Source organism: Nakaseomyces bracarensis (genome assembly GCF_045282275.1).
Source record: "Nakaseomyces bracarensis strain CBM3 chromosome Unknown Scaff9_0, whole genome shotgun sequence".
Taxonomy (NCBI): Eukaryota; Fungi; Ascomycota; class Saccharomycetes; order Saccharomycetales; family Saccharomycetaceae; genus Nakaseomyces; species Nakaseomyces bracarensis.
In genome coordinates this window covers 374,487-392,932 of record NW_027263970.1, presented here as the reverse complement: position 1 = coordinate 392,932, position 18,446 = coordinate 374,487, and the positions used below count along the sequence as shown (strand labels likewise).

General features: G+C 38.6%; 9 protein-coding genes across 9 annotated transcripts; 5 read left to right on the top strand and 4 right to left on the bottom strand.

The window, feature by feature from the left end:
- Positions 1–572: 572 nt before the first annotated feature.
- On the top strand, positions 573–2,573 carry MRE11 (MRX complex nuclease subunit; the record flags this gene model as incomplete). Its single annotated transcript, XM_071052587.1, has 1 exon — positions 573–2,573. The coding sequence occupies one exon, from the start codon at positions 573–575 to the stop codon at positions 2,571–2,573; it is 2,001 nt and encodes a 666-aa protein (XP_070906434.1).
- A 94-nt stretch (positions 2,574–2,667) lies between these two features.
- On the bottom strand, positions 2,668–4,065 carry UBP8 (ubiquitin-specific protease UBP8; the record flags this gene model as incomplete). Its single annotated transcript, XM_071052586.1, has 1 exon — positions 2,668–4,065. The coding sequence occupies one exon, from the start codon at positions 4,063–4,065 to the stop codon at positions 2,668–2,670; it is 1,398 nt and encodes a 465-aa protein (XP_070906433.1).
- Positions 4,066–4,631: 566 nt separating this feature from the next.
- FSH2 (putative serine hydrolase) lies at positions 4,632–5,288 on the top strand (the record flags this gene model as incomplete). Its single annotated transcript, XM_071052585.1, has 1 exon — positions 4,632–5,288. The coding sequence occupies one exon, from the start codon at positions 4,632–4,634 to the stop codon at positions 5,286–5,288; it is 657 nt and encodes a 218-aa protein (XP_070906432.1).
- Positions 5,289–5,673: 385 nt separating this feature from the next.
- Positions 5,674–8,532, bottom strand: SED4 (GTPase-activating protein SED4; the record flags this gene model as incomplete). Its single annotated transcript, XM_071052584.1, has 1 exon — positions 5,674–8,532. One exon carries the CDS (start codon positions 8,530–8,532, stop codon positions 5,674–5,676), a length of 2,859 nt encoding a protein of 952 aa, XP_070906431.1.
- A 559-nt stretch (positions 8,533–9,091) lies between these two features.
- ATG15 (triglyceride lipase ATG15) lies at positions 9,092–10,606 on the top strand (the record flags this gene model as incomplete). The annotated part of the gene is made up of 1 exon (XM_071052583.1): positions 9,092–10,606. One exon carries the CDS (start codon positions 9,092–9,094, stop codon positions 10,604–10,606), a length of 1,515 nt encoding a protein of 504 aa, XP_070906430.1.
- A 1,483-nt stretch (positions 10,607–12,089) lies between these two features.
- Positions 12,090–13,037, top strand: CPR4 (peptidylprolyl isomerase family protein CPR4; the record flags this gene model as incomplete). The annotated part of the gene is made up of 1 exon (XM_071052582.1): positions 12,090–13,037. One exon carries the CDS (start codon positions 12,090–12,092, stop codon positions 13,035–13,037), a length of 948 nt encoding a protein of 315 aa, XP_070906429.1.
- A 480-nt stretch (positions 13,038–13,517) lies between these two features.
- Positions 13,518–13,907, bottom strand: IMG2 (mitochondrial 54S ribosomal protein mL49; the record flags this gene model as incomplete). Its single annotated transcript, XM_071052581.1, has 1 exon — positions 13,518–13,907. The coding sequence occupies one exon, from the start codon at positions 13,905–13,907 to the stop codon at positions 13,518–13,520; it is 390 nt and encodes a 129-aa protein (XP_070906428.1).
- Positions 13,908–14,381: 474 nt separating this feature from the next.
- Positions 14,382–15,932, bottom strand: RSA4 (Rsa4p; the record flags this gene model as incomplete). Its single annotated transcript, XM_071052580.1, has 1 exon — positions 14,382–15,932. The coding sequence occupies one exon, from the start codon at positions 15,930–15,932 to the stop codon at positions 14,382–14,384; it is 1,551 nt and encodes a 516-aa protein (XP_070906427.1).
- A 370-nt stretch (positions 15,933–16,302) lies between these two features.
- On the top strand, positions 16,303–18,390 carry HDA1 (histone deacetylase HDA1; the record flags this gene model as incomplete). Its single annotated transcript, XM_071052579.1, has 1 exon — positions 16,303–18,390. One exon carries the CDS (start codon positions 16,303–16,305, stop codon positions 18,388–18,390), a length of 2,088 nt encoding a protein of 695 aa, XP_070906426.1.
- Positions 18,391–18,446: the final 56 nt, after the last annotated feature.

Below are 18,446 nucleotides of genomic sequence, written 5' to 3'. Positions count from 1 at the left end.
ACCTAAAAAAACACGACTACCTCCTAGTGGGTAGCTTATCTTTCAATGATGATTTTTTGTTTTTTAAAATATGTAAACAGCTGGTACAGTTAGGTTATTACTTTCATCCATTCCTCCGGTGCAGCGGGCCCAGACTACGCAGATCACCAATGAGCTTCTAAATGAGCAGAGCAATAAGAAACCTGTGGTTAAGATCACATACAAGGACAAAAAAGAAATGGAACTCGACCCAACCGGGTACAACTTCCAGGAACTGGCCAATTACTTCGACAAGCACTCCAGGCAGCTCCAGATTAAGGAGACTATCGAAAACCAATGATCTAATTATGTATATATATAACTACAGCATGTAAATACTGGAAAAATTAATCTAATACGAGTACTATTTAAAATGGTGAATGGTTCAGTTCGTTGTATATGGACCATCTAAGGCCTTAGGTGCTTCATCGAAACTGAAAAATTTCAAAACTGACAAATTGAGAGGTGAAGTCTCATCAGGATACCTATACCTAGTCTGCTGTAGAAGGAAGTACGTATATTAACAGTGACATATTAGGTATAGGTAGGTGAAGATGGAGTTGCCGGATGAAGATACCATTCGTATTCTAATTACGACGGACAATCATGTGGGTTATAATGAGAACGATCCCATCACCGGTGATGATTCCTGGAAAACTTTTCATGAGATAATGATGCTGGCTAAGGACAACAATGTCGATATGATTCTTCAGTCTGGTGATCTTTTCCACGTTAACAAGCCGTCTAAGAAGTCTCTTTATCAGGTGCTGAGGGCCCTGAGGTTGGCATGTATGGGGGACAAGCCTTGCGAGTTGGAATTGCTCAGTGATCCCTCTAAAGTTTTTAATTATAATGAGTTCACAGATGTCAATTATGAGGACCCTAACTTTAACATCTCGATACCAATGTTCGCCATATCTGGTAACCATGACGATGCTACAGGGGACACGCTGTTGTGTCCTATGGATATATTACATGCTAGTGGTTTAGTCAATCATTTTGGTAAAGTGTTACAAGCAGACAAGATCAACTTGGTGCCGTTATTATTTCAGAAGGGTAGAACGAAGTTGGCGTTATATGGATTAGCCTCTGTTCGTGACGAGAGATTGTTCAGAACTTTTAAGGATGGAGGTGTTACCTTTGAAGTTCCTACGGTTAATGAAAATGAATGGTACAATATACTATGTGTGCACCAAAACCATACAGGCCACACGAATACAGCTTTCCTTCCGGAGCAGTTCTTGCCAAATTTCTTGAACCTTGTTATATGGGGCCATGAACATGAATGCATTCCAAATCTAGTTCATAATGCATCTAAGGACTTCGATGTTCTGCAACCTGGATCATCTGTTGCTACCTCTTTATCAGATGCTGAAAGCAAGGAAAAGAATGTCTTTATTCTGGAGATACGGCATGATACTAAACCTAAATTAATCCCATTACGTTTAGATACTGTTAGGACTTTCAAAATGAAAACTATTTACTTGAAGGATGAACACACATTAAGGCCTCATGATAAAAATGCAATTACTAAGTTCCTCGTGGATCAGGTGGAAGAGATGATCGAGGAGGCCAATCAAGAAACTAAAAATAAACTTTATCCAAACCTGTCAGATGAAGAAATAACGTCTCTCGGAGAACTGCCGAAGCCGTTAATCAGATTAAGAGTTGATTATGGTCCTCAAGACGAAGACGTTTCTCAACTAACTTATCAGGTTGAAAATCCAAGAAGATTTAGCAATAGATTCGTTGGTCGAGTTGCAAACTCGAATAATATTGTTCAATTTTTCAAATCTAGAAAACAGATATCCAGTGGTAATAAAAATACCAAGTCACAAGACTTTAAAAAAGATTTACATGATGTTAGAACTAAAGATGGAAGTCTTGAACTGCGGGTTGACGATTTGATTGGTGAGTTATTAAAAACAATGAACCTCTCATTACTTCCAGAAATTGGGATGAATGAAGCTATGAAGAGCTTTGTAGAAAAAGATGAAAAACTAGCATTAAAGGATTTTATTGAGCATGAGATTACACATGAAGTTGATATCTTGTATAATAATAAGGATTTTATACATGGAGATGACCCTAATGAAATAAAAAAGTTAATCAAGACAGTTAAAAGGGCTAATACAGCAGATTCGAATTCATTGGGTGCTAATAAAAATGAAGCAGCCCAATTTGTTCTCGACAATTTAGAAGGGGACGACCAACCTAATTCCATAACAGAAACTAGAACTAGACGAAAAGCTAACAACAAAAAATTGAGCAAATCCATAATTGTATCTGATGAAGAGAATATAGAATCAGAAGATGATGTACACTTATCAAATGACTCAGATGATGGTGAGATTAATGATGATTTTATTTCAATTAGTTCTGATGAAGAAACGGTAAAAAGAAAGCAACCAAGTAGATCTAAGAGAGTCCCGAAGACTAAAGCCTCACTGCCGAAGACAACTACAAGGAAGACGAATACCACTACTACGCGAAAATCGACAAGAACCCCTAAGACTGATATATTAGGTAGTCTATTGGCTAAGAAAAGAAAATAGATTTACTTTAAAATTTCATTGCTATTGGTTTTCGTAAATGCCTTGTTGGTTTTATTTATATAATTATGTATTATGCTATAAATAAATGGCCATGCTAACTAATATGCTTCACAATATAAAACAATAGATATGCTTGTTCCTTTAGAACATCTTTTTCCAGGATTTTGGTAACCATAGAGTCATTAAATTTGAACCATTCTCCACTAGTAATCTTGCAGAATGCAACATAGTGTCCTTCGTCTACTGTCCCTGAATGTGAAATAATACCAATTAGTTCATAAATTATCGATGGATCATTATTGTTTTGCTCATTATCATGTAGATAATACCTCATATCAAGAAGATTAGGAAATTCAATATAATCATTAAGTTTTTGGTTGGTACCATTCATTAGATGTTCAAAGCGTTTTAATTGTAGAACTAATACTGGAGGAAGATTTTTGATAGTTAGTTCTTTAATAGGATTCTGTTGACTTTGGCAGTTATCACAAAAGAAGTCGTAATCGTGTAATTGTTCTTTTCTATGAAACCCTTCAAGACATTCGTCAAGCGTCTTTTTATTCTTAATACCCAGTGATAAATCTATAAAAGGGTCCACTGTAGTTTTGGAATAATTTTCGCACTCTGGACAAACGATTGAACTCTTAAGTGACCCTTGGAAAGAAGTGTGAACAATACATTTACAAGTGTGACTATCGTCCTTCATAGCATTACTATTATTAGCCAACTTATAGTCCTGATGCATGTGATTTAAAATAAATTGCCAGTATTCATGCGCATCCTGTTGAGAATATCCAGCTAGGTTTTCATTTACCTTCCACGCACAAGTGAGTAAATGAATAAAGCCGCCATGCTTGTTGTTTATTTGCTGTACTTTTTCTGCGCTATGCATGCTGGTTCCATTTCCGTAAAAGTCTGATACGATAGCTGCAATAGCACAGGAAGTACAATCACTGGCAGAATTAATGGAGCAATTATTGGAATGTTGCTGTCCCATAAAGTAATTTGTCATGTAAGGATTATGAATAATGCATTGGATGATACTGCTCATGTAACATGTTGACCCCATATTTACCAGCCCCGCCATACCATCTATTTGACTCACATTCGGTATACTGGTGGATTCTTCAATTTGATTCCAATTTTTGGCTACCGTAGGGTTTTTCATATATTCTATACCAACAACATAGTCCATGCATTCGAAACAGAATAAGAGCTGGTTACTGGCGTTGATGCCAAATATGTGGCCATGTTCTCTACTGTGTTCATGGAAATGTGAGCTGGTCCAGCAGCCACTGAAACCACATTGAAGACATAGGAAATTCGAACCATTACTAATTTCTCCACAGGTAGAACATTTATACGCAGTCTTAATTTTGTCCTTAATAGGCGTGTGAGTCAAAACATAGTTAGCAATACTGTAGCCCTTAAGCAAACTCTCCTTAGACTTGGTGTTCTCAAATATTGAGCTAATATGTGGGCAATCAAACATTCTTTTTTTATTCTTCTTTTATATTTTTCTATTTCTTTTCCTAGTACTTCTGGTATTACCTGTGTTATTATGGTGTATTATTTATTAAGATGCAAGCCCTCAGAATTCTTCAAAAGAATTAAAAAGTTACGTTGGTATTAATGATTTGTATTTCTATAAGATGCCCTTAGATATTATTTTTATAGTACTGAACAACTCCTGATATTAAAAAGTATTATAATTAAAAAAAAAATTAATGCTGATTATAGAGAAAATGCAACCACTCGACCTAAGTGAGATTAATGTATTAAATCAAATCAAATCAAATCAAATCAGTCCTAAATCAAATAAATTAAATTATATTAAGTTTAATAATCATTGAAGTGATGGGATCAAAATTTTTGTTCAATTTTTTTTTCAGCCAAAGCCCGATGGCGAAATTTGCATATTCAAATTTTGTATAGTGATAATATTATATTATTGTTATTGACTTTTAAATTTATATAAACGCTTCTATTATATTCTATATTCTTAATTATCTTAGTATTGCAAAACAACAATTGCTAACTGTCTTTACAGAACGGAAAATGAGTAAAAAAGTGTTAATGTTGCATGGACTGGCTCAGTCCGGTGACTATTTTGAGTCAAAGACTAAAGGATTCAAGCAAGAGCTTGAAAAGCTGGGATATGAGTTATATTATCCCACAGCACCCAACAGGTACCCTCCTGCGGATCTTCCAGCGGGGTTATTGGACGAGATCAGCGATGGGATGACTTCGAGTGATGGAGTCATCGCGTGGCTGCAAAATGATGAGCAAGGTGGAGGGTACAGCATTCCAGACACGACTATAACCTTTTTGCACGACTATATAATATCTCATGGTCCGTTCCATGGGCTTGTGGGGTTTTCTCAAGGTGCTGGTGTGGCTGGATACTTGGCAACTGATATCAATGGCTTGCTCGGGCTGACCGCTGAAGAGCAGCCCCAGTTAGAGTTCATGATGGTGTTTAGTGGCTTCAGGTTCAGGCCGCCTAAATATCAAGCGCAATACGACAGCCATCCGATTAAAATTAGGTCGCTACATGTGCAAGGAGAACTTGATACAGTCACAGAGCCCGAGAGAGTCCAATCTTTATTCACATCTTGTGACTCTGAGACTCGTACCTTCTTATCTCATAAGGGTGGCCATTTCATACCGAACTCAAGAGGGTTTCTCAAGAAGATTGTGGAATGGTTGAATTGAATAACAACATAGTTGCTTATAATAACACATTTATAACATGTATATCTTAATATACAAAAACAATTACTAATTGCATAATAAAAATAAAAAATACTTGTTTCACAGACACAACAGTCATTATAGAGCTCGAATAATAATAAATTTAATATAAATGAAATGACGTAATTTTAGAGATCATTTATTAAAATAAAGGGCTCACAGAAATCTCCGTAGTCCCATGAGAAAATTCTTTTAAATATGATTTACAGAGAAAAAATCTAGCATTTTTGTACATCAGTTTCTGTGAGTGTTATGTACTCATAGTGAAAGGCATTTAGATGCCTAATAATTGTTAGTTGTTAAATTACTGTTATTTTTATTATGACGTTTACTGACAACTCAACATCTATTGTTGTTCCACTACTGGAGCGATTGGTTGCACAGGTTCTGGGGATCCCTCTAAAGGCATTTGTTTCTGTTGCACAACAGGCTCTGTTAATTGCTTCTGAGTGTGTGGAAGATGGCCTTCTATCTGAGTTTTATCCAGCTGATGTTGGGTGATAGCACTTGCAGAAGGCTGGGAGGTCTCTTGTGTGCTTGGTTTAACCTCGGAGATGATATCGGCAAGGTTTTCATCGGGGTTCATATATATTGATGATGCTGATTCTAGGTTTACTGTGGCAGGAGTAGGGCTGTTAACAACTTCTTGCTCCACTATGGTAGTTGTGTCATTATTTTCTGGAACTATTTCATCGGCTTCAGGAGCAATTGGATCTGTAGCAATAGCTGTATTAGCAATTGGTGATGAAATAATTGGTGATGAAATGATTGATGATGAAATGACTGGTGTAGAAGAAATAGGTGTAGAGATAATTGGACTCGTTTCTTCATTTTTCTGTTCAGTTTGCGATTCATTGCTCATTTCTTTCTCTAATTCACTAATAATGTCGTTACTTGTAACGATATCAGCAGTAGTTGGCTTGAAATCATCTAGATTGGTAATTTGAACTTCATGCTTTACTTCTGTTGGTTGAATTTCTGTATTGACGGACTCAGTAACATTCTCGCTATTAGCAAAAGTTGGCACAACGTCTGTGGACATGGCGTTCTCACTTACTAGTGGTTCTTGTTGCAGCGCTTCTATAATGGTGGTTTCGTTTGAGTGTTGGAGTTCCTCTTGTTCAAGGTCAACTTGACCAACTATTCCATCTAGTACATCTGTCCTTGCCAATAATTCAGACGTTAGGCTATCTATTGGTATTTCTGCCGATGTGTTAACCGGTTGGGTAGGAGTGTTCTGTGTAGAAGTTTCATTTATTGATTTTTCGACTGGGGTCTCAGTAACCTCCTTGCCTGGTTGTACAGGTGTCTTGTTTTCCGATTGGTCGATAGGTTTGACCACTGGAACACGTAAATCATCACTTAATGAGGCAGTGGTTTGGGTGGCTATTTCAGACTGGATTTCAGAGGTCGATGTAGAGTTCTGGTTGGTAGTCGTTATTTCATCATCTTCGTTCACATGAACAGATTGCGTACCAATTTCGGTTTGGTGAGATATATTGATTACCGGGCTTACCGAGTCAATTTCATCAGTGTTTTTAATATCAGTACCATCAATAACTGCCTTAGTATCTAGAATTTGACTTTCTTTTTCAATTGCAGTGTCAACTATTTCTTTCTTTGAGGTTGGTGTTTCGATAATTTGATGATAATTATTATCTTCCACGAGTGAAGTTACACTTCCATCCACTTTTTCTAGGTATTCAACGCTTGGAATATCTCTTTCTTCGAGATCAATTGCGGTGGCAGTTTCCGCTAATTGAGTTTGTTCTTCAGTAGTGCTAATAATAGACTCGGTGGCTTCTTCTAAGCTAGAGTACTCTGAAATAATGTTACTATCGTAACCGGTGTCCATATGAATACCATTGTCTACCAAGTCTTGATTGTAGTAGTCCTCAGTTTCGTCCAAATCTTCTAGATCATCTTCTTCATCTATGAAGGCGGTTTGTGGATCTTCCGTCTTTGTAATAACACTTACAATGTCGCCTATGATAGTGGTAGATCTATTGTAGTCAAAAACAGCAGTTGGCGTAGAGTTTACTTTCCTTTCTTCAATTTTTTTCTGAACAAAGTCATAAACTGTAATGTGCATGTCGTTAATATAAAACAAGTACGAGCAGCCTACCAAGATGGCTAGCATCAATATATTTTTGATAATGCGGAACAATGTCGAGAAGAATCCTGATCCTTTCCCAAGGTTGGATGGCAGTTTATAGATACGTACGTTACAGTCAGCAGAGACGGATACTGCGTATTCACTGGCTGGTGAAAATGCCACTCTAGTGATAGTGTCAGTGTGTATTTTTGGGACCAGTTTTAGAATTGTGAAATTTTTGGTGTCAAGTAAAGCAAAGGAATTGTCATCTGTTGCGAGAGCGATCACAGAACCATCATGGTTGGTTTCCATGGCTGTGATACCCTTGTAGTTCTTGAAAACTTGTTTCGACTTCAAGATAGATACTTTATCGTTTTGTAGACCAAATCTAGTTAGTGTTATGCTGTTTTTACCCGTGATCGTCGTAGCCAAAACTAGCTCATTGTCATTTATGAACCTGACACGTGACAAGAACCAACTGGAACTGAAATCTGTCTTTCTGTAGATGAATCTGCCTGTGACCACAGAAACTATCTCTAGTGAAGAAGGGGTTACATACGCCATCACTTTCCCATCCGGTGAGAAATGCAGGTCTCTGACCTCTCTCCCGACCTCGATCTCATATTTCTCGGTCATATCCTGTGGGTCTATAATCCTAATCACTGTGGGCACACGTGAGGACGCAATAGCCGCAATAGTGGTGTCACGAGAGATGCAAATCAGCTTCGTGTACTCCATTGGGTCCCTCGAGCCGTTAAAATCGATCGCGCCCATAAACTTCAAATGCTCGTCCTGGAACACGAATTTCCTCAAGTGGAGGTTCTGCCCTGAGGAATTGATCTTCTCAGGACCTTCATTACACCCCATTAGTATCAGACTCTGGGCAACGTCCAGATTGGAAGGAGAGTCATCAGAGGAGTCCAGGGTTATCTCTCTGTAACGTTTCAACACTTTTTTCTTATTGAAATTAATCCTTAACGCAGTAAGCTTGTTAGGTACATCGGGGAGACCCACACCACCACCACCAGCCACTAGCAACATATCCTTTCTCAGGAACCGAGCACCATAAATAGGATACCCAATATCATAATTAGACGTCTGGATTTTCATCTCTTTCGTTTGTTTTAATTTGTTTTTAACTTTGTCTAGAGAGGAGAGTCAATTGTATTTAAAAAAAACAGGTGAGAGAAGAATGTAATATATAATAATTGATGAAGAAGACTAACAATACACCCAGCTTAATATATTATTAAAGGGAAGAAAACACAAAATTTTTTTTTTTTCCAGCGCGAGAAATTAAAAAAAAGCCAAAAAAATAAATATATATTTATTCATATCGATGCATCTAGTAGGAATCGAACGCATGCTGAATTTTTTTCAAAAAAATAAAAATAATGTTGAGCCGTTTGAGAATCGAACGGACGTTTTTAATTTATTTATTTTTAACTTATGTGACTCGGTCAGGTTTCGAACTCGCGATTCTTTTTTTTTAAGTTTTTAATATTTACTGGCTTTTCTCTATATCTGACTATATAAAGTGATTCAAACATGGAGAAGGCTATATTATTATAAAATAAAGGGTGCACTAGTGGGGTTTATGGGCGGTTAGTTGGTTATAGACACGCTTGCTGTTGATTAAAATTGAGAAAATATATATCGTATATCTGAAATGAATTTGGTTTTGGTAGTGTTATATCTTTGGTCTTTAAGACCGTGGCGAGAAGTACGGCCATCGCTTGAGGAAGTTGAGTTAGAGTATATATGGATGGGTGCTAAGGAGGTCGGAGTTCAGAGTGTTGATAATTACGAGTTGATCAGGGTTAATGACGAGATGAAGAAAGAGGCGGATATGTATATTGAGGAGGTTGGGCGGGGAGACGCAGATGAGGATGAATTTATAGAGCGGTTCTGGACCATGGGAGATGGGGGTGATAATGTACGGAAGAAACCGTTTAGTCACAAGTTTGACCTGCATATGACTGATATGACAGTACACAGGATGGTAGATAGAGACCCCGAATCTGTAGAAAGATACATAGATTTCTCGCTCGAAAACCCCGAGATGGCTAAGAAAGTTGATCTAGAGTGGGAAGAGGCCCAGATTAAAGTTCCTGATATACACAATCGTAATACGATACTGTCGTTAGCACTTATGTCATCCAACGCGTATGTGAGACTGCCGTTTCACGGGGATTGGAGGAATATGTCGTCTGCCTGGGACCATACCGGCGAGGAGAAGTTCGGATGGGATGGCGATGGTCTAAGAGGGCATATATTTGTCAACAAGAGAAATAATGTGGTTGTTATTGCCATAAAGGGGACTAGTTCCCAAGGGTTGTTTGGGTCAGGTGAAGAAGACACTATTACGAACGACAAGATTAATGACAATCTACTGTTCTCTTGTTGTTGTGCGAGGGTCAGCTACTTGTGGACTACGGTTTGCGACTGCTATATGAAATCCTATACATGTAATGAAAATTGCCTTGAAGCAGAGTTGAAGAGAAAAGATAGATATTACGCGGCAACACTCAAACTCTATAAACAGGTTGTACGTCTCTACCCCGATGCTACTATCTGGCTTACTGGCCATTCATTAGGTGGTGCACTAGCTGCACTATTAGGTAGAACATACGGTATCCCGGCAGTTACATTCGAAGCTCCTGGTGATTTATTACCAGCAAAAAGACTGCATTTACCATTCCCACCAGGTTTGCCTGACTATCAGGAAGCAATATGGCATTTTGGGCATAACGCTGATCCTATATTCATGGGTACATGTAATGGGGCAAGTTCATCTTGTTCCATTGGGGGTTACGCAATGGAAACTGCATGTCATTCGGGACAATACTGTATGTACGATGTGGTAAACGACAAAGGGTGGAGAGTGAATTTACTCAACCATAGAATACATCGAGTTATTGATGAAGTAATACTGGAATATGATAGACCTGCCCGATGTCAGAAAGCACCAAGTTGCATTGATTGTTATAATTGGAAGTTTGTCAACAAAAATAAAAATAGAAGAGGATCTGATTCCGAAAAAGAATCCTCGAGTAGTAGTAGTACCACTTTGAAATCATCTTCCTATATTAGCACTTCTACACAGAGTGATAGAACATGTATAGGAAGAAATTGGCTTGGAATATGTACTGACTATGGCGATAAATATAACAATCATGATTAAATGAGAAATTGGGGGAAGCTGTATGTTATATTATTTTGATTTGTGTTTTTTTTGCAGAAAATTTCTTTTTGTCATCATAGTTTGTTACATGGATTGTCCTATATGCATCATGAAAAAACAGAAACATGTAAAACGTTAATCCATAATCTCGTTACAGTTTGTGGGATGTTGATGTTTTGCTTCTTTATTTTTGCTTATTTTTCGCCCTAATTTTTTATTATATTTGGATACTGCTAATAATATTCTTAGGTACAATGGATAGCAATTGTATTTCTATTAAAAAAGGTAATTCTGATTGTCAGTATAGTGATTAATTCTTTTATTATTTGATTTTACCCCTCCAACATTCCATTCACATGCTAGCTCCGCACTACCCAATGACATAAGTATCGAGGCTTTATGGAAGTGTATTTCGAAGTTGGGCTTGCTTGCAAAATGATTCTATGAACTAAAATCAAGGCAATAGTATAGGTTCAATTTGACGGATATGAGCAGATGATACAGAGTTTGTCATTTTTCTCTTCATAAAAAAGAAAAAAGAAGTTGATAGAGAGATGGCCTCCGCAATTATCTGAACAGAGTTGTAACGGCAAAATTATTTTATAAATTTGTACGCCTTATAGATAGAATACCTGTTTCAGAGATTTGTCCGTTCAAATAAATGGTGTCGTTCATTTGGAACAAAGATATTTTCTGTTCTTCACTTGTTCGTAGCTGTACTTCTTTTTCTATACAGTACTCGAGACGAGTTCTCATGGCAAAATAACGCCTACAAAGAGAAATAACTACGCTTAATATTAGAGGAAGAACGAAACATAAGAAGAATGAAAGACAGGGTGCCCTCCCCTTCCCTTGTGAATCCCTTTAGTAATCCCTTCCCATTCCTAAGTCACATTTGAAAAAAAATAACTGCATGAGATTCTAAGCTTTCGTCTCACAGGGCTCGTGATTTACCTCGATAATAATTAATATACTGCCATAAAAACGATTATTCAGTTTCTGTCTTTGTTTGTTTGTTTTTCTGCAAGCACTGCGACTGTCAACGTGTTATCTTGTCGATTTTGCTGTTGTCTTCTTTCATTGAAAAAAATATTGAACGCAGACACCAACTTTTCTATTAATTTACAATATTACATATTCACTATTATTACTTGCCTCTTTCATAATATATAATAAATTAGAAATAGATTAAAGAAATTACAATATAGGTTTATACTTCACTTGTATTAAGTCTATTGAGAATATAAGGCACTGAATTTGGTTTATACGAAAACAAACCTGGTATTTATATTTTCGAATTAAAAAGCACTCTGGTAGAAGCATTATTGTTTGACCGAAAGCTGCTTAAAAGAATTAGCTAAGGAAATTATTAAAGACCTTTAAACATTTCCTTCTACTTTTCATCTTTCTTTGATCAATACAAGAATCTGTATTCCATCGGATTTTATTAATAAGAAATAGAATAATAACGATAAACACAAAAATGCAATTCCTGGCCCTTCTATCCGTTTTCTTGAACTTGTTTCTAGCTATCCACGCTGCTCCAGTTCGTCACTCTAAGGAGGTTGACACTAACAAGGCCCTACCACCAAACCCACCTGTTACAGCTCGTGTCCTGTTCACATTTGCTTACTATCCAAGTGGTAGTGATGTACAAAAGGAAATCGAAGTTGCTGTTGAGCTTTACGGTACAGTGGCTCCAAAGACTGTTAAAAACTTTGATGATTTGGCTAAAGGTGTTAAGGCTGTCATGGCTGGTGACGATCCAAAGGTTGCTTCCAATGTCAAGACTTTGAAATTCTCTGGTACCAGAGTCACCAAGATGGTTGAAGGTCAGTACATTGTTGGTGGTGAGGTCTTGCCAGGTATTACTACTTTCTCCATTTACGGTGGTAACTGGCCAGAAGAGAACTTCGACTTGAAGTTTGACAGACCAGGTAGATTGGCTATGTGGAACCGTGGTGCTGGTAAGCAAGACTCTCAATATATGATCAACCTTGGTGCTGATGGAAACCCTGAGTTGGATGGCAGATATACTGTCTTTGGTCAAATTGTCAGTGGTTTGGATGCCTTCCTTGATGAAATCCAATCTGTTGAAGTCAGTGATATGAACCAACCAATGAGAGACCTAATCTTGAAGTATGCTGTCATTGAGAGTTTGAGAATTTCTAACAGGGATGAACTACATGCTAAATACTTGGCCAAGTTGCAAGAATTCAACAGTGGTGACGTCTCCAAGGGTATTACTTTGGCTCCATATATGTCTGGTAACCCTATTGAAGAAGAGGCAGCTGCTCAAGCTGGTGCCCCAGTCATGAAGTATCTATGCATTATCGCAATCATCGCAGCTGCGTTCTTTGCTTACAAGCGTAGAGCAGAATTGTTGAAAAACACTAACATTGTTTCCTTGAAAGAGAAATTGCCATTCTAAATAGACACGTTGAATTTGCTCAACTTTGATATAGACTACTAGAAATATATTGACTATATTTCCTGTATTTGTATGTTTGAGTATTTATAAATCCTATATATAAAGTATACCTACTACTTCAATACTGTAAAAATAATATATATATGAGCTTCCAAAAAATCGATAGAATATAAGAGCATCTAGTGAGTTGCTAGCATATATAATATATCAACTATATCGTTATTAAGACGGGCTACAAACACTGTTTTTAATGACCGCTAAATTTCATTATTTACAGTTGTTCCTTAACCGTTTTATACCGCCAAAACATTAAAAAGATCTTGGAAAGACTAGTCATTTGCATATGATAAGTCACGTGCCGAAAGATTTAATTTAGAGGACATGGATATTTAGAATGGGTCTATGTATTTACATGATACTGTGAAATCAGTATTATGAAGCTTAAGGTGTAGTATTATATACAAGTTAAAAAAAAAATCCTCAAAAGGTCTCTCCCAGAATTCTCCTTAGCTCGGAAATATAATGACCTTTTATCTCAATCTTGTTAGATTGTGGGATAACCCTCCAGTTTTTTTCCGGTATTTCAGGTAATTTGGCCTGTAGATCCTTCTTCAATTGCACAGCATTGCCTTGTATCTTTCGTATCTCGGTAACAATCTTATTACCACCACCCCTGTAATCAGTGTACACAGGTATGTTACCAACACGGCTTCTCTCCACGAAATACTTCTTACTACCGAAATCGTTATGACCTACTAGATCTTCCTGGTTTACCTCGCTAGCAAGTGGAAACAGATCCCTCTTCACAGAAGTAGATTGTAGTCTAGCACCACTTCTATATAGTGACCTCGTAACACTCCTCGATAACATCTCTCTATTCAAAATTCCCCTTCGCAATTGACACTACCCCTATAAAACGGATCCAGTCTTAAATATAAGTATGATAATTAACTAACTACCAAGAACTCATCGCTTATAATGAAGATGTGAAGACTACCAGATTAAAAGTTAAAGATCACTTTAGCTCAGGCATTTGTCGTTGCCCAAGAAAAAAAAAGTGTTCGTATTATATGACTACATTTAGTTAAAATATAAACTATTATATTTAATAACTTATTATAATAATATATTTTCAAAGAAATGCAATTATGTTTTCCCAATAGTATTATACAGAATTTTATAAAAATAATTAATTTATATCAAGTATGGAATGAATAAAAAAAAAACCTCGATACAGTGCGGAAGAGAATTTAGTTCCTGTTAGATAAAAAAAAGAATAAAATGCAATTAAAAATGTAGTAGTTTCTTTTGTTTTTTTTTATTTGAAAAAAAATATTTCAGTTCTCAGTGAGTCCATAATCTCATCATTTTATCTTTACCACCGCTACAGACTCGCTTACCATCCACACTCCAGTCTACTGTGAAAACTTCATCCTGATGCCCCGGTAGGTCCACAGAAAGTTTTCTAGTCTTAACATCCCAAACCTTCAAGGTAGTGTCTTTAGAACAGGACACTAACAGTCTACAGTCTGAGGACCAAGCAACTTGGTAAACACTAGCAACGTGACCTCTGAATGTCGACAAGAACTTACCATCCTTACTGTCCCACAGTTTAATTGAGTTGTCGAAGGACGCGGAGACTATATGTCTACCGTCGGGACTGAAGGCAACATGGTTGACCAGTTTTTGATGACCAGTCATTCTAGCAAGTGGTTTCGTACCCTTTGAAGGGTTCCAAAGGAACATAGTGAAATCATCACTTGCAGTGACCATTAATTCCTCGCTCTTACCATTCTTCTTAGCAACCTTCTCGTAGTTCTTAAGAGCTCTCTCCTTAGCTTCCTGAGGAGTCTTAGGCTTCTCCCCGGTGTAATCGAACGGTCCTACACGTAGTGCGTAGTCTGTGGATAGAGACAAGTGATTCACCCAATGAGCATGGGACTTCAGGATATTTATACACTTACCATTTTGTTTCATATCCCAAGCTCTAACGGTCTTATCGTGGGAGCCACTGTACAAGATGTTCTCACCACCCCATTTAACACAGGACACCGAATTGGTGTGGCCTCCCATTGTGTACAGACAGACTCTCCTACTAGTGTCCCAAATCTTGATAGTGCCATCCTTTGAAGCAGAGGCAAGTCTTGGTTTGGAACCAGGCTCGACGAGATGGATTGGCTCCCACGTCAACGAGGTGATCCACTTCCCGTGGCCCCTAAGCGCATCTCCTAGCGGCTTACCAGACTCCGCGTCCCACAGTCTTATAGTGTTGTCCATGGATCCCGTAGCGATGACCTCGCCATCTGGCGACCAAGCAACGCAGAGAACCCAGTTGTGGTGGCCATTGAGAGTCACCTTAGGCGTCTGAGTGTCACAGTCCCAGATCCTGGCTGTGTTATCACCACCACCGGTGACAACACGAGAGCTGGTGTGTGGAGCAAATGCAGAACACAGGATCGTGGCCCCGTGACCAGCAATCGCCGATGAGCTCCTGGTGATGGGTTTCACCTTGAAAACAGCACGCGGCTGGTACTCCAGCGTGATCATATCTTCAGTACTGTTATACCCAGGCTTCAACAACGAACTGTACAAGTTATCAACAATATCAACCGTGTGCGTAGTGGTAACAGCATTCTTCTTGTTCTCAACAGAACAAGAGAAGGTGTAGGGCACCGGATCGTCAGAGGTCCCGTTCAACTGGTTCAGAAGCTCCTCCAATTGCTTCTCAGTGATCCCTCCAGGCACACGCAGCGCAGACCCCAACATCTCACCGGTATCAAGAGCCTTAAACCGAATAGACACATTCGCTAGACCCTCCGGAACAAGACCAACATCCCGAGGCGCCTGGGCCTCCCTCTTCTGCTTCTTCGAAACTGGCGGTAACTGCGTAGACATTTCCTATTAAAATTCCCAATGTAGCCAGTATGTTCCTGGTATAATTCGCAGCCTTAGAAGATAGTACTGACCAATATAATAAACTTAGCAATTTAATCAATAAAAAAGAGCTCATCGCAAAATTGAAGAAAATTTTTTTTTCAGTTTCGGGTTGTGCGGGGTGTTCTGTGCTCGAGGCCGAAAAAGGCCATTTTAAAGGTGAAAAAAAAAAATTAGCATTCTGGGCAATGTGGACAAAGGTTAGAGCTTTGAACTTCGAACTTCGAACTTTGAACTTTGAACTTTGAACTTGAACTTGACATACAAGGAGATATACACGGATAAGGGATAAAGGGAGAAAGGCAATTCCTAGATAAGCAAAGAAAAAAGAATGACTAAGCAGGAGTTGAAGCTTGAGAATACCGGTGACGGGAAGCGGAAGCTTGAAGAAGGTGTGGAGCGGGAGGAGGTGAAGCGGCCTGTTATTGTTCCTGATTGCGAGGCGAAGGTGCACTATACTCCGTTGAAGACGGGTATATGTTATGATGTGCGTATGCGGTATCATGCGAAGATTTTCACGTCTTATTTTGAGTATATTGACCCGCACCCTGAGGACCCCAGGAGGATATACCGTATCTACAAGATACTGGCTGAGAATGGGTTGATACATGACCCTGCGTTGAGTGGTGTGGATGACATTGGAGACTTGATGATGAAGATTCCTATACGTGCTGCGACTGCGGAGGAGATTCTGGAGGTGCATTCGAAGGAGCATCTGGAGTTTATTGAGAAGACTGAGAAGATGAACCGTGAGGAGCTTTTGAAGGAGACGGAGAAAGGTGATTCTGTGTATTTCAACAACGATTCTTATGCGACGGCGAGGTTGCCATGTGGTGGTGCCATTGAAGCGTGTCGTGCAGTAGTAGAAGGACGTGTTAAGAACTCACTGGCCGTGGTGAGACCTCCTGGTCACCATGCGGAACCCGAGGCCGCTGGTGGTTTCTGTTTGTTTAGCAACGTTGCGGTTGCTGCAAAGAATATCTTGAAGAATTATCCAGAGAGTGTACGGAGAATTTTGATCCTTGATTGGGACGTGCACCACGGTAACGGTACTCAGAAGGCCTTCTACGATGATGACAGAGTCCTGTATATATCTTTACACAGATTCGAATTGGGTAAATACTACCCTGGTACAATTCAGGGACAGTACGACCAAATCGGTGAAGGCAAAGGGAAAGGTTTTAACTGTAACATTACCTGGCCAGTAGGCGGTGTTGGGGACGCAGAATATATGTGGGCCTTCGAACAAGTGGTAATGCCAATGGGAAGGGAGTTCCAACCAGACCTTGTTATAATATCTTCGGGGTTTGATGCTGCTGATGGTGACACGATTGGACAATGTCATGTTACCCCAAGCTGTTATGGTCATATGACACATATGCTGAAATCTTTAGCTAGAGGAAATCTATGTGTGGTTCTGGAAGGTGGTTACAATTTAGATGCTATTGCTATTAGCGCCCTAAGTGTAGCTAAAATACTAATCGGCGAACCTCCAGATGAATTACCCAATCCGCTAAAAGAACCTAAATCGGAGGCACTCGAAATAATCGATAAAGTCATCACCTTACAATCTAAATATTGGAAATGTTTTGGCAAAAGACATGGGAATTTGGGCTTACCAACTGAAAAGTCTGTTACTGCTCCAATGATGTCTAAAAGTTTTCCTTTACAGACTGCTATTCGTCAAGAACAGTTTACCCAATTATCTGAAGACTTTGGTTTTGTTACTTTGCCTTTATTGAGTATGGAAGTCCCTCAGGACACTGTGGTCTGTTCACCCGAACTGTTCAAGGAGAACACTGTGGTCATAATAGTCCATGATACACCAGAAATCTGGGCAAAACGAAACGTGATATCAGGCACCATTGATCCTTCTACTTCTTTAGTTGTAGATTCTGCATCAGACTTTATTAGATGGGCGCATGATAAAAAATATGGTATTATGGATGTTAATATCCCACAGTCTTTATTCGAACAACAGAACTATACTGCTGTACTAACTGCACAAGAAATTTTAATATATCTGTGGGATAACTATCTAAAGTTCTTCCCATCACTAACAAAGGTAGCTTTTGTTGGTATAGGTGATGCATCGTCAGGTATTGTCCATCTACTGGGTCATAGAGATACCAGAAGCGTAGTGAAATCTGTCATCAGTTTTGTCGGCCAAAAACCACTAAAGGCTCTGGTACCTCTAGTAAATGAATCACTAGGTGACTGGTATTTCAAGAATTCTTTAGTATTCACCGACCAGAGCCATTCATGTTGGGGTGATAATGAAAATAGGAAACCTAGGAAAAAATTCGGGCGTGTCCTAAGATGTGATTCCGAAGGGTTAACGAACACAATCGAAGAAAGATTTGAAGAAGCCACTGATTTCATTTTAGATTCTTTTGAGGAATGGAGCGACAGTGAGTGAGTAAAATTACGTCATTTAGGTTCTTCTAGGTACCTTAACCCAAATCATGAGATATT